Below are 15,893 nucleotides of genomic sequence, written 5' to 3' on the forward strand. Positions count from 1 at the left end.
AAGAAGAAGAAGACGCGTCACGCGCCGGCTGGTGAGAACGCGCTCAGGACAGTTCGAACATTGCGGTGAATCAGAGGTAAAAAACTATATAAATACGGTCCACTTTCTTGCACAGACCGATCATCTTTACACATCAATGTATTGTCACGAGCCGCAGGGTTTAATTTGGTTTTGTTTGTGTATGTTTTATGACTCTCAAAGCCGTGATTCCCATTCACTTCCATTATAAGACTGACAGACTGCAACGGTTTGAGTTAAAAATCTTCGTTTGTGTTCTACTGAAGAAACAAAGTCACCTACATCTTGGATGCCCTGGGGGTAAGCAGATAAACATCAAATTTTCATTTTTGGGTGAACTATCCCTTTAACTAAGATTAACTAATGAGATCTTATTGTAAGGTGTTACCTATTGGTCTTTATAATTCTTTTGCACTTTAATCTGTGTGAAATTATTTACTTTATATATTTTTTTGTGTATTGCTTTATTGTATTTAAATGTTCAGTTTCTTTTTGTTATAAGAAAAAAGTTATTAAACCTGTTATACTTTATTATGACAACACTTTTTTGCAACTAAATTTCAATATTGTGATAATACCATATACCGTGATAAAAGCATCAGCAATTAATCGCAACATGAAAATTTTATACCGTCACATGCCTATGGCGGAGGTTTAGCAAAGCACACTAATCGAAAATGCAAATGCAAACACATACACACGCAAAGTCATTGACATTTTAAAATGCACGTGACTCCCTTTCTCTACTTTAGCAGCTGTAACTACAAAAACAGTTGCCTTTATCAAATATTCAGCAGCCCAATACAAGTGTGTGTGTGTGTGTGTGTGTACATATGTGGTGAAAGCGATGGGCATTGCTGTTAAGTGATATTTATAAACTTTAAGAATTAGCCTACTTTATAAAAACAAAAAAGTACAGATTTAGCACATCTTAGAGACAATGCATGCATGGATAGTTTTAGAAACGATTCAGCATTCTGAAACACAGTTTTGAAGACATCAAAACACTTTTTGCTGTGTCATTTCTGAATTTCGGTTTGCACTGAAAGCTTGACCTCAGTTTGATGAAAAAGTAATGCATGCCTTCCTGCAGCAATGGTCTGCAATAACAAAAAGTACCAAAGCTGCCATTTTATTTCACCAGAGAGCAGCTTCCATAAAAACAAACTCTGCTCTTCATTGCTCTCTCTCAGTCTAGCTGTAAACAGTAAACAGCTGATGACGAAATTACTGTTCTCATTTGGTGAGACATCTGTGTAAATGATTTACAATAAAAAGGTGGCATGTAAATATTGGGAAGACGATAGAATCATTTTCCCATTTTGTGGTGCCGGAACAGTTCAGCACACGAGCATAAGGCTACATGCGGATCAAGTCGTTTGTGTTTACAGAAGACTGACGGGTGGGTAACTCATCTGGCAGCAGTTTTAATCAGGTTTTCTTGTGGTTTAGGTTTGGATAGATGAAACCGGTTCTGGACTGAGAGCAATCTGAGCGATATTCAGCCCGAACCCACATGAATGATCTCAAAAAAACCCACAGGAGAATACACACAGGACCAGGGTTTGGACACCAAAGAAAGCACACACATCCTCAACAGGAAGACCTACATTTCATCCATTTTATCTCTAATGAAACCAGCAAAAAAAAAGAAAAACTGTGAGGTCAAAAAAATAGAGTAACTTGACATACACTGTTTCCACATTCAAATCGCCTTTACAGTTTCTGCTTTTCCTCCCGTGTCTCTTCATCTTAATTTCTCTTTTACTTCTCTCCACTCATCCAACTTCCTTTAAGGGCTCAACATTAAGGATTTTTTTGCTTGTTTTACTTGCTCTATCAATATTGTCACTGACCTCTCTACAAAAAAATGTATCAATTTTATTTTTGGGCGACAAATATTTAAGTCTAGAAATAAAAGCACAAGAACATGATCAACAAATGGTAAGAATGGTGCACTGGCCTTTCCTACTGCATTTATCTGTAAACTCAGCTCTATTAAGAACTTTGCCTGTCCTGACATGAGCCAAACGCTGCACTTTAGATCCCATGGTGGTATTTGCAATGACCCGCCCTGCACCAGAACAACCTGTACCTAGGGTTGGGTACCGAAACCCGGTGCGTACCTATGTAACCGGTACATACTAGAACCAAATCAGAATGCAGATTTCGATGCCTCATTTCGGTGCCACTTAAATGCCTAAGCGATCAATTGAAATATTTGTCCTGGTTCTCTGAAATGGACGTAAGAAGCATGGGCGTCGCTAGGCCATTTTTAGCGGGGCTATAGCGATTAGCTCCATAAACTGTACACAAATTCGCGATCGCCTCAATGTCAGTCCCTTTTAAATTTCATATGAAAACGGCGCCAGACTTCGTCTCCTCCCCATCTTTCAGCACGCTCTTCAATCCGCAGACCGCGGCGGCGCAGCGTGAGCGGACTCAAACAGAAACAGAGGACACAAGGTGTGTGGTTATCGATAGATTTTTATAATAGCTGTATCTGTGCAGTTCTTTGTCATAAATACAGTTTACAAAAGGTCACGAGGGAGTAGGGGTGTGCGATATTGACAAAAAATTATATCTCGATATTTTCTGGGATTTTATCGATAACGATAATTAGACGATATTGTGCTGAGTGTGTTATTGTGCTGGTACCTTAAGGACTGCCGAAGACAGCTGACTCATAATGTTTTTAATATTCTTCATATTCTGTGTGGTGGTCAGTCCATACTGATAGAAATGAATCTTTTCCAATAAGTTTAAACTGATTTTTGCATTTTATGGGCATTTTTACCTTTATAAAGCCATTTTTTCTAGAAGTGTCCATTATCTTTTGAGTCAAATTCTTACATTTAATCAGGGAATTAGAATAATAAGACATTTGGGCTGTTACCAAGCAAATAAAAAAACCTGGTACCATAAAGTTTCAATTTTTTTAGTACCGACTTGGTACCGAAGTACCGGGTCTTTTGACAACACTACGAGGGAGCAATCGGTTTCCCATCTACTGTAAAGTTTTCGCTGTTCACCCCTCATCACACCACAGCTATTTCCTCCAGCGAAAAACTAGCCCTTAAATATAAACGCATACTTTATAAAACGATCATGTTGCTATTTTCATTTGAAAATTTAATATTTAATATAAAACATATTACAGTGCATGTGGCATACCATACAGTCATTCACAGAACTGATTAAAGACAGTGACAGACAGCACTCTGCCAATTCACTAATTTTAACTAAATATCAGAGTGATTGACAGAGATACAGTAGAAACATTATGTGTGGTTTTGTATTAAATATTGTTTTGTATTAAATAATGACCCAGATCGTGAAATACATTTATTAGCCTTAGAGTAAGGGAAGCACAACTCGGGAAATGAGAGCATCCGAGGAGCATGTGAATGCTATGTATATTTTAAATATTTTTTAATGGTCTTTAATGTTATCCACTGTTTTTTTTGTGGCTCTTTTTTTTTTTAAGTATCGGTTCAGGCACCGGTACCGTTTTAAAAGTATCAATTTGGCACCGGTATCGTAAAAAACCCAATCAATACCCAACCCTACCTGTACCTATGCATACCTGTCCTTCCCCATATCCCTGACACACGAGACACTGAGAGAGCTACCCTTTGCTCTTGTCAGATCATGATATAGTCCAGGTCCAGCGTAGCTCCAAGTAAAATTGCATGTTTACAGGCCACGCTTTGGGAGAGCTTAGCAAGAGAGCAAGGGGGCGAGAGAAAATCCAGCTCACGTGAGGGTAAAACTTGGCAGACGAAAGCTCATAGTTCAAGTTCAATGCACTGTGAGCGCTGAAAGCTGTGTGATGTTGTCGCTGTATTGATGTGTTTTTTTTCTTGGGCTGAATACAGCCGTTGATAACAGATCCAACTCAAAACACTATTAATAGAAACACAGAAAAGAACCTAAACTACCTGCTAACACAACTGTAGGGTGATGTCCAGGGCATGACTTTGAGTGGTTTTTAGCATGTAAATTACAGGCATAAAAACTTTGGGGGAAAAAACTCAAGTAGTGCTTTTTCCCATTTTTGAACTATCACCATTGGCATATAATGCAACAAAAAGTAGACAGATTTTACTAATAGGCCTACCAATCTCTGTGTAAAACTAAAATAATGATGCTGCTATTTTCTAAAGTAATTTTCACCCCCCTGTAGTTTGGCTCCAAATCTCAGGTGAAAATTGTCATTTTGACATTTGTCTTTCTTCAGAAAAAAATATTAACAAAATCAAAAATTTAAGCTGGGGAAGACTCTGAAATTTGATTGATTTAACATGGAACGTCCTTACAGCATAAACTGTGCAGGACAAGTTGCATGCTAAATTTAACAAATTAGCATATGCTTAGGGTTGGGTAATGTTTGGGGTTTTCTCGATACCGGTGCCAAATCGATACTTTTAAAACGGTTCCGGTGCCTAAACGGTGCCTGAACCGATACTTATTAAAAAATAAATAAAAATTCCCAAAAAAATAGATGTCAAACACATGATGTCGGTTTCATTCATACTGGACGCCAGAAGGCGCCCTCGCACAGAAAATCCACATATCCAGTCACAGAAGCAGCGGAACTGGTGACCCTCCAGGAAATCCCTTATATGAACAAAGGCATCGCTATTATAGCTGTAACTGAGTAAACAGAACATATAAACGTTTTGAACGATAAAACAAAGACAATAAACACTCGACTGCGACAATATAGTATATCTGTGTTATTCAAGCCATCTCTGGTATTTTCATAACAATAAAGTATATTTATAATCCATTGCTAATCAATGTATTCTTTTTAAAGTAGCCTATGGAACATATTTTCTGCCTCATTCTGTGACAAGAAGCCACATCAGATCACAAAAGGAAGCATTTGACTGGTGTTGTGGAGTAAAAAGGTTAGGGAAATTATTTTTCATGTGCGGTGCCGGTGATGATGCTTCTTATGTCCGTTTCGGAGGACCAGAGGACAAATATTTCAATCGATCGCTCAGGCTTGGCACCGAAATGAGGCACCGAAATCTGCGTTCTGATTCGGTTCTAGTACATACCGGTTACATAGGTACTGGTGCCATATTGGTACCGGGTTTCAGTACCCAACCCTATATATGCTTAGGGCAAAAATGCCCTTAAATTCAAGATTAGGATGCAAATCCTACAAATCCTACACAGCTAAATCTATTTTGGCTGTCGTGATTAATGTGAAAATGATCTGCATTTAGATCTGCTCAGGTTGCATCAGATTTTTATGTGTTTTTGTAGTGTTGAGCATTATAACCAATCGTATTCTGATTGACTGAAGTAATCGGTTAATTTAAGTATTTGACCTAAAGACAACACAGATACATTTAATAATGTAATTATAAAAACTGAAATGTTAAAATGGTTGTAAAAATGTTGTCCCTTCATGGAGTTAAGTTAATTTCTGGTTACAAGTTTGTTCGAATCACTAACCTTAAGTATGAGCAATAGGAAAAGTATTGCTTGAGTTTTCATGTGAAATCAGGCAATGGTAAAACAGCACACTGGATTCGTTAAGTGTTGCTGTCAGACCGATTAAATCAGACTAAGTGTCTGTGAAATTGTTTTTGTCATCACACTGATTGATCTTTCACAATCCGTCTCCATCTCCTGAGGTCTGACATTCACAAATCTAATCAAGTCCAATTCAACAGCGCGAGTGTCTCACAAAAAGCACAATTAACACCATTTCCAGCTTGTGTGCTGATCTGAACGCTGAACCAGCGAGACCCAGTTTTAAAAGGACACACAATGAGGCATTCTGGGTTTTAATCAGGTCTTCATGTGGACGGTGTAATCCTTTTGTGTCTGCAAGGGTTAAGCCAGTCTGATTTTAGGGTGGTCCCATTTGTGTGTGGTTTAAGTATGTGTGAGTCATGTGAGGACAGCGTAAATCGCAGGCAGGAAGAGCAGTGTGACACAATAACCTGTTTTTTTTGTGAGGATTTACGAGGACAGATTGCTGCTGTGTGTGCGCTGAATCAATCTGAATAAAGCTGCTTTGTATTCCAGAACGGCATCCTGAGAGAAAGATTTACTAAGAGAGAGAAACAGGTTTAGATGCACTATAAACAAAAAAAATTTGTCTGTTTTTGCCTTCTTTTTGAGATTACACAGAAAGGCTCATGCTAATCCAGTGACCAGGGTGCAAAACTAACAGTAACCACGTGCCAAATGTGAGTTAAAAAAACTAAATTTAAACACAGTGGTATTTATGAGGATTTATGAGGAACTGGAACATAATACATGGTTGAAATCCAACAGTTAGAGTGGGTCTAACCCTGACTGATGTAAATAACAAATGTGATTCAATGCAAAAAGTGACAAACTGGATAACTCTTGGAAAACTAGGAATATTCCTTGCATTAAAAAAAATTTAAAACAACAAAAACAGTTACAATACTGAAAAACTTTGAACAGATACAGAGATACGGAAAGGCTTAGGCCTGTATATGCACACAGTAACCTGCAGTATTTAAGACTAATAAGCAAGGAAAAAACAACTAAATAATCAAAAAAAAAATTTAAGGGGTCATATGATGCTGCTAAAAAGAACAGTATTTGGTGTATTTGGTGTAATGAAATGTGTTTATGCGGTTTAACGTTAAAAAAACACATTATTTTCCACATACTGTACATTATTGTTTCTCCTCTATGCCCCGCCTTTCTGAAACGCGTCGATTTTTACAAAGCTCATCGGTCTGAAAAAGCGAGGTGTGCTCTGATTGGCCAGCTATCCAGTGCGTTGTGATTGGCCGAATACCTCAAGCATGTGACGGAAATGTTACGCCCCTACCATATAGGCATGACGAAGCAGATATCGTCCTCTTTTGGAAGACCAAACAAAGTAGTTTCGCTTTCACAACGAAGCACACAGCGTCTTTATGACATGGCGGCAGCGGAAACAACAAAACCACAGCAAAAATAAAAGTTACGCCTTCTTTCTTTGCGTGAACATTTGGGCGGCGTTATGCAAATCTTCCCACATAGCGACGTAGATATGTGGGGGCGTGTTAGAACGAGCCGTTTTAGGTAGGCGTGGCTGACTCTTAACTTTTATAAAGAATATCTCTTTGGATTTGAGACTTTAGTCTTTGCAACTTTACAGATCTTCTTTATGCACCAAGAGCTTGTAACACTCCAAAGAGAAAGGAAAAATTGAAATCGCATCATATGACCCCCCTTTAATAAACTGAATGCCAAACAGGCTTCAAAAAAGGCCAGAAGAGAATATTTATAGCTTATAAATTCTGTCAATTCACTCACCATTGGCTGATGTTAAAGTTTATTTTGGACCCTAAATGTCACATTTCTACCACACTCACGTTTAATACCAAAGTTAATATGTACAACTAACCATAAGGGTTGAAGTTCAACAAATACATAGCTGAAAAAGAATCACTCTCAAGTCTTGAAACAAAGGAGCCATTTTTCTCTCGCTCACAGCCAAAATGCAAAGCATCGAATTAGAATGTCGAACACACAGCAGTGACCTGCAGCTTTAAACATGAACTACCTGAACGCAGGCTGAGCACATGATCACAAACCTATAAAACCCTTTGATCGCCATCCCTGACTATTTCAGACTTCACTTCCTGTATGTATGGTGTTTATTATGCTTTCTTATGGCTAAAACATATCAGAAAACACTAGTATGCTCCTTTCCCTGTATCTTCAGTAAGAGTTTTGGTTTAATCATTAAAGGACTAATGGTAAGAGGGTCACCATAAGGACTCGTACCTCTCCAGTGGTCTCCATAACAACACAACCTTCGCCCTGTTTCCTCATTTTCAGTGGTGACGCAAGATAATATGGGCAGAGCTTGTGCACTGCTGCAGCACATGTCGAAATCTGTATGTGGTCATGAGTTAATCTTCAACGCAATGCAGGGAATTCTCATTTCATTCTGGTTGTCTGAGCCAAATCGGATCATAAGCAATCAACCCAAAATCTGAGCATAATGCATACGTGTCGCCTGAGCACCTATAGATACTGTATACACTCAGCAATATTTGCATTTACTCAGTTTGAGTTAAACATGACACACTGAAAGGCAAATTCACAGTGGCTTGCAGCTTCCGCAGGTGTGTGTGTGTGTGTGTGTGTGTAAGTGTGATTTCAGCATGAATGGGGGGAAAATAGGCCACAGTCTGTCTGTGCCTAGTCGGCTGCCTGTGGCAAAGGATTGTGTCTGTCCTCCGTCAATCTCTTTTCTCCTCTCCTCTGGCCTAAAAGAGCTCTCAGCACATCTACTGCCTCAGCAATAATCATTTTAGATGAAGCACAACCATCATACCAAATCTAATTTCTAGAGATGCAGCAGACCCAGTTAACAAAAATATGTTCTAAGAATATTCTGCTAACATTTTGGTTAAACGTTATTTCTGAAATTTCTCTGAACATTCAAAATGTCCAGCTTAAAAAAAAAAAAAAAATTAATGGAATGTTCCATTTTATCACTTTGCAAACATTATGGGAATGCTACTTTTGAATGTTCTCAGCACCATAAGTTTAAGTAAAAAAAAAATTAGACAAACATCCAACTAAAATGTTTCAGAAAAACAATGAACAATGTATAAATAATGTTTTTTTGTTTTGAGAACGTTGTTAAACACCAGATAACCTTACAGTAGTATGAACATTGTATTAACATTACTGGAAGAATGTTTGTTCATAACTAATTTCTAGATATGCAGCAATACAGAGTTAGCTACCAAAAATAAGTTCTAAGAACGTAATCCTAACGTTCCCATTAAGTTATAAAAATGTTATTTCTGAATGTTCAAAACATCCAGTTAAAAAAATTAAAAATTCTTGGTTATTTGAATATTAGAGAAAACATTTAGGGAACATTTCGTTTTAACATTTTGCAAACATTACGCAAATGTGTTTTGCTTGTTCTCTGAAACGTTAAAGAGAACTGAAATGTTTCAGAGAAACAATGAACAATGTATAAATAATGTTTTTTGTGCTAAGGTTTTGAGAACGTTAGCACAACACTAGAACGAACATTCTATTAAGGTTATCGGAAGAATGTTTATTTATAACTTTGAGACAACTTTTAACATCCAATAACAACATGATGGCCCAAAACAATCAGTGAAGTTTCAATAATGCATTCATATACAAAAACAGGGTTATTAATGTGAAATCACATGCCTTGCGTCTACTCAGGTATTGCGTCTAATCAGACTGATAGTAAAAAAAAAAATGTCTATATCGTCAGTAAAACATCATGTATCCCATGTACTTCCATTCAACTACAGTTCTGGAGCTCCCAGCATGACAATCTCCAATTTGAACCATTTCAAGCTTTCGTTTCGAATGCACACCATCATTCTAATTTTGGCTCGGCTCTGAAATTCCCACGGCTGTCTGGAAGGATCTTTCCCCGGGATACTCACTGTGATGACAGCCTTGCTGAGGCACAGGGAGCCGCGACAGCCATACTCGCGCTCGTCCTGGGATTTGTAGTAACTCAAGGTGTTGTTCTTCAGAACGACCCAGCGGTCCTGCCATCCGTGAATGTAGTTAGTCCACTGTAGAGAAACACAATTGCTATAAGAAAACAAAAGCTGTATCTAAGAGTGTGCACACAGATGACTAATAACAATAAATAATTGATGCACAGTTCAATATAACATTTGATAAAATTATCGAATAGATAGATATCCTTCAAATGGGCGAGGGTTTAGGTCATTGCATGTGGAATGATACACTAATCTCTAATGGAACATGCTCCTCTCATCACAAAAACAGATGATCAGCTGTCTGAGTCATGAGGAGAGGTTTTCTCCACTAATCCCATCAGGAAGAAAAGACAGATGAACTCTAGTAACCCTGACTAACTCCAGCTTCAGCCCAGAACCTGCTGCATCCCTTCTGTATTATATAGCATATGCATATGGTCACCATGTAACGTTACTGGAAATCATCATGGAAAATATACCGTAATGCGAACAAATAATGATATATTATTTAAACTGTTAAGTATTTGTAGAATTTGTTGCACTGCGTTTGATTTGTGCTTAATTTAATTATGAAAACCCATGTGTCCGGGCAGTAATGAGGAACAGATCAGAAGTAAGACATTGGGCATATTACGGTAATAGGTAAAAATGGTTTAATTGTCATGCAAATAATATCACCATGCAAAATATCTTAACTAAAATCGGCAAAATTAGGACATTTTCTAGACAGGCTTCGTGACATTCATCCAACCGCCTGCCGTTTGTTTACATCGGATCAGGTGGAAACACGCACATAAACGTACGCTTTCCCGGTTCGGAAGGGATAATTCGGGATCTTAACCCACCTTACTGAGCACCCCGCCGAATTCCGCCACCCCTCCGTGCGGCCCGAGTCCCGGTTCGACGTCCAGATCCTCCTCGGAACCGGAGGAGTTCCAGCTCTGGCTGTCCGGCAGGAGTCTGCCGTTAGGAAGCGGACTGGAATTCATAACGAATCCCAACGAACGCACGAACGCTCCACTGAGGGGAAAAACCACAAAAACAGAAAAAACGCGGGCGTAGTATCAGCGGCGAATGTCCGTTAGAAGGCCGCGCATCGATTACGGTGTTGTTTATCTAAAAAATCCCGAAAATAAACGATCAATGTGGAAGTAAACCGTCCGTGTGGTAATTTCACGAGAGTCTGTGAGGCTGCGCGAGAGACACCCGCCCCCTCGCGCTCTCTCTCCAAAAATACGCCCTCTAAACCAACATCAGCTGCCAAAAGAGATTCTTCTCACTCACAACAATAAAAATACGCGAATGACTCGAGGAAAAAAAGGCAATAAAATTAATTCCGCATTTCTATTTTTTCCATCAATTTTTGAAGGCGGCTTACGGAAACGTCATCCTCGCCTGTGGAGGCTCGCGCTCGCCGCCGCTCTCCTTCCAGTTTAAGGGCAGGGTTGCCAGGTTTTCACAACAAAACCCTCCCAATTGCTATTCAAAATGAGCCTCATCGCGTTTCGGTGGGGGGTCCTCCGGTAATAATCGAGTTCACTTTTTTTTTGGCGGTGTTCCCCTGGTAAAATTCGCACTCCAGGGGCTAAATATCACGTTATTGGGGTCGCTTCAAGCCGCTGACATGAAAACCAACAGTGTTAAAGTATCCCAATTCCGCGGGAAAACTACGGACTTGGCAACACTGCCTTCCAGCTCAAGGGGCGCTGGCTAGTGTATGACGTCACCGAAGCCTCGTTTTCCTTATATGGAGACTTTTACCCCGCCTTTCTTTAGAAAAGATTGACAGTTTGAGAGTTTTAGATAAAGAAACGCCCTCAAAATTAATATTGATAACATTCATAACATCCATTCATATCGATGACATTCTAAAAAGAATTCATGTAAAAATTTATTATTTATCACTATGAGGTTATATTGTGTGTACCGTTTGTTTTTAACAAATATTGATAGCTAGTTCTGGGTAACCATGGTAACGGTTGACATCAAAATATTTACATTTACAAATCACTCAGATCACATAGCATACATATAGAAAGATTGTTGATATTATATAATCGTGATGTAATGTTAACATTATGATATTAAACCATTCAACTAATTTTAAGATTTTTGAGCCATTTACATATTTTTATAGTTGTGGCAGCTGATATTGATTAAAAGACTGCTTATACTCACGTACTATTTTTGTAATGTTGCATTTTGCCCAATAATGGATGCACAGATTCTAGTGTGCATCTTATAAATGCCTGATGAATGTCTTTATTTGCATTTACATTGTGATCAGTGCTCAGTATCTTTCATTCATAGCAGTTGCCATCAGCTGTGCATCACTCCCCTGTGACTGAAGCTCACTATTCAGGCCACTTTACTCCACTGAGCTATCTATCTATCTATCTATCTATCTATCTATCTATCTATCTATCTATCTATCTATCTATGTATGTATCTATCTACCATCATCTATCTATCTACCATCTATCTATCTATCTATCTATCTATCTATCTATGTATCTATCTACCATCATCTATCTATCTACCATCTATCTATCTATCTATCTATCTATCGTCTGTCTGTCTGTCTGTCTGTCTGTCTATCTATAGAATTCACTATATAATACTTAATATACAAGCGTCTGTGATATATAATATATAATACTATATAATATATGCATATTTCATATGTATTGAATATATATATATATTCAATGCATATGAAATATGCATATTGCTATGAATCAGATTTTCCTGATGTTTGAAGTTCTTGGCCTCAACTAAAATATAATTGATTCCAACCCTTTCTTCTCAGATAGATACCCAAGGGAAATTCACCAACGTTCACTTCCATCTCCTGTGAAAAGGCTTTTAATGGTATTCCAGTGTTCAGTCGGAGCCGTATGGAGCTTGCGGCCGTGTCATGTGTTTGACTCTGGCTGAGAGCCTGGTTCGGTCATGAGACCCATGAAGGAGACCACAAGACCTCCATCAGGACCTCCATTAGTCCAGCAGGACTCCTCCTCTTCCCCCACATGCTCCAGATTAGCCGCGTTCCTCGGAAAGCCAGGCACGACCGGGAATTAGACACATGTTTCTCGATTCTGTGGAGCTTAATGGGTCGTTTTAGATTGGTTTAATTCAGTTTAGTGGATTTCAGCATGTGACTGACAATAATATTGCATAACCACAAAGCCAGAGGACTTTGAGGCATGTGAGGAAGTCGGAGATGTTTAGCTAGGAGGTGAGATTAAATACTGTACTTCACATACTTCAGAGAGACAAAAAAGCGAGTTAAGATATAGGACATTTTACAGTAATCAATATGAACAGGAGATTTTTAGTTTTTATGAAGAAAATATATTTTTTGTCACTTTTCTGTCTAGATGGTTTCTTTCTTACTTTTATCGACCCTCGGGTGAAAACTGAATCTGATTGCTTTGAAAAAGTAACATCTGCTCAACAAGACACGTGATTCAATGCTGAAGTTTAATAAAACAGATAGGCCTACTTCTAGTCAAAAGTTTGGAATAATTAAGTGTTTTAATGTTTTTGAAGTTTTGAAGTCTTTTCTGCTCACCAAAGCTGCATTTATTTGATCCAAAATACCGTAAAAATTGTGAAATATTATTACAATTTAAAATAACTGTTTTCTATGTGAATATGCTGTTTAAAATTGTATTTATTGCTGTGAATTTTCAGCATCATTACTCCAGTCTTCAGTGTCACATGATCTTTCAGAAATCATTCTAATATGCTGATTTGCTGCTCAAGAAACATTTCTGATTATTATCAATGTTGAAAACACCATTCAAAAGCTTGGGGTCAGTAAGATTAAAAAAGAAATTAACACTTTTTTTTCAGCAGGGATGCATTAAATTGATCAAAAGTGCCAGAAAAGACATTTATAATGCTACAAAAGATTTATATTTCAAATAAACGCTGTTCTTTTGAGCTTTCTGTTCATCAAAGAATATTGAAAAATAAAATGAATCATGGTTTCTCCACAAAAATATTGGGCAGCACAACTGTTTTCAACATTGATAATAATCAGAAATGTTTCTTGAGCAGCAAATCAGCATATTAGAATGATTTCTGAAGATCATGTGACACTGAAGACTGGAGTAATGATGCTGAAAATACAGCTTTGATCACAGAAATAAATTACAGTTTAACAGATATTCACATAGAAAAGCGTTATTTTAAATTCTAATAATATTTCACAAATTTTACAGTATTTTTCAGCCTTGGTGAGCAAAGAGGCTTCTTTCAAAAACATTGAAAAATCTGAATTATTCCAGATTTTTGTCCAGTATTGTAGAAGACTCTAATGATCCAGCAGTGAGAGTTTTAAACGGAGGTTCTATTCTAGAATAATCTTGCCACCTGTTCTTGTATTGCAGTCGTGGAATGTCAGTGTCAGACTTCCAGAATATTCCAACACTTCCCGGCCAGCCAATCAAAGGGTCATCCAGAGTTCTAGAATGCTGGTGAAATCCCACACTAGACGTGAACATTCTGTGGTTTTGTTGTGTTTTGTTGTGCAATAAGTGCTTAGACCGAGTCACGGACTCGCGTTTCGCAGATTAACGCCAGGGCTAAAGCTAATCTGAGAGATTGTGTTGACGGGGCTTTACTGATCGGTGAGAACCACGTCTAACCCAGCAGTGTGAATTCAGTTCTGTGTGAATTCTCACATTAATACAACATTATCAGTCTGTAAGCACGCAATATGGGTTTATAACTGATTTAGCTATCTGAAACGGCTATCAATAATCAGCGGCACTGCCTTTTCCTCTTTCTTTGCACAATAAGGGACTCAAATTTTGCATAATCTGAAACAAAGGCGCTTTACTGTTCATGGGAAAGCAATGGTCTCGGGCTTGTCGAAGCAAAATAACTACTTTGACTCATCAGAGTTTAATGTTTATGTTTAGCTAATGTTACGTGGCATAAATTATGCATGGTGACTCAACAGACGCAAGTCATTCACGGTTTGCAACTGAGACTCATCAGCATGGAGAAACGGTGTAATCTGCAGTCTGGGTATGGATGCTGTTTAATTAAATGGGTGTTTGGCTATAAAGGGTTATCTACCATAACTTTACAGTCAGCAGTAAAAGCACGTCAAGTTCCTACAGTTTCTATTGCTGTGATTGTGACTGTGTGTGAGACATGTTGGAGTATATAGATATTTTATTTTATTTTATCAAATTAAATCAAACCAAAAATCTGTCAACACTCCCTTGTCCTTGAAATCACTGGAATGAAAACATTTGTTACTTGTAACTAACTTTACAACCAGCCAGCTGATCACAATCCTGTGTCTGACACACACCACACCCACACTCCCCAAACACACACACACACACACACACACCCACACACCACACACACACACACACACTCCCCAAACACACACACACACACACACACTCCCCAAACACACACACACACACACACACTCCCCAAACACACACACACACACACACACACACACTCACAGAGGGCTGCCACAGCATGTTAAATCCATGCACTGACTCCCCTAAGGCTGAACAGCTTGTTTGGTGAAACATTCTCTCTCAGTCATTCAAAATTACTTCACTTTGTTATTCTCCTGTGTGTGTGTGTGTGTGTGCACCTGGTATTCATCACGTTATGGGGACCAAATGTCCCCACAAGTATAGTAATACCAGTAAATTTTGACCTTGTGGCCCACTCAAATTCTCCCGGCTCAGTGAGTCACCGGCTCTTAAGAAGGAGAAATTCCGTCCCCACCCTAAATGATTCCTTATGCTGGGGGTTCAGGGGTCCTGACTCGCATCCGTCTCCTACTGGAGATGAAGAGTACAACACAGACTCCATATTAATTTTTGAAGGGCCACTAAATATTTTTTTTTCCACATAAAAATTTCTTCACATAAAGAAAAGCAATTGTCATGCTGGAAATAGAGTAGCCTACTAATGCATCAATTCCTGCACAGTATGTATACTATTTAAAATATTTCAAATAGTAGTAAGCTGTACTGTTGTCACATGATTTAGCAGGGTTATAACTAAAACTAAAACCATTAAAAATTATTTTGGTTACTTGAAATTAAGTACATGTTAACTGACATAAAATATAAAAATAAAAACAAATTCAGTCTATTGATAAAAAATATAATAGTATGTGATTTAGCAAATAGCATTATACATGCAGTTATGTTTCAAAATTAAAATCCAATTTTAAGTTAAAATGTCTTAACATTTGGCAGTTATAAAAAAAAATAGATATAAAATCCCACTTCCAGTCTATTTGTCACACTGGAAAAAAGAAGGGTGAATGAATTGTTTGGGTGAATTGCATTGTTGAATACAGTACCGCTTTTGTAA

At 38.1% G+C, this 15,893-nt stretch overlaps 1 protein-coding gene across 1 annotated transcript in view; it reads right to left on the reverse strand.

The window, feature by feature from the left end:
- LOC107713491 (collagen type IV alpha-3-binding protein-like) overlaps window positions 1-10,973 on the reverse strand; it is a 41,182-nt gene extending 30,209 nt beyond the window's left edge. The window contains exons 1-2 of the mRNA XM_016519007.1: window positions 10,370-10,973; window positions 9,459-9,593 (exon numbers count right to left, since the gene is read on the reverse strand). Coding sequence (XP_016374493.1) covers window positions 9,459-9,593; window positions 10,370-10,513 — 279 coding nt within the window. The 5' untranslated portion in view covers window positions 10,514-10,973. The remainder of the gene's footprint in view (window positions 1-9,458; window positions 9,594-10,369) is intronic.
- Between the last annotated feature and the right edge of the window lie 4,920 nt (window positions 10,974-15,893).

Source organism: Sinocyclocheilus rhinocerous, unplaced genomic scaffold, assembly GCF_001515625.1.
Source record: "Sinocyclocheilus rhinocerous isolate Xijiao unplaced genomic scaffold, SAMN03320098_v1.1 scaffold1937, whole genome shotgun sequence".
NCBI classification, from domain to species: Eukaryota; Metazoa; Chordata; class Actinopteri; order Cypriniformes; family Cyprinidae; genus Sinocyclocheilus; species Sinocyclocheilus rhinocerous.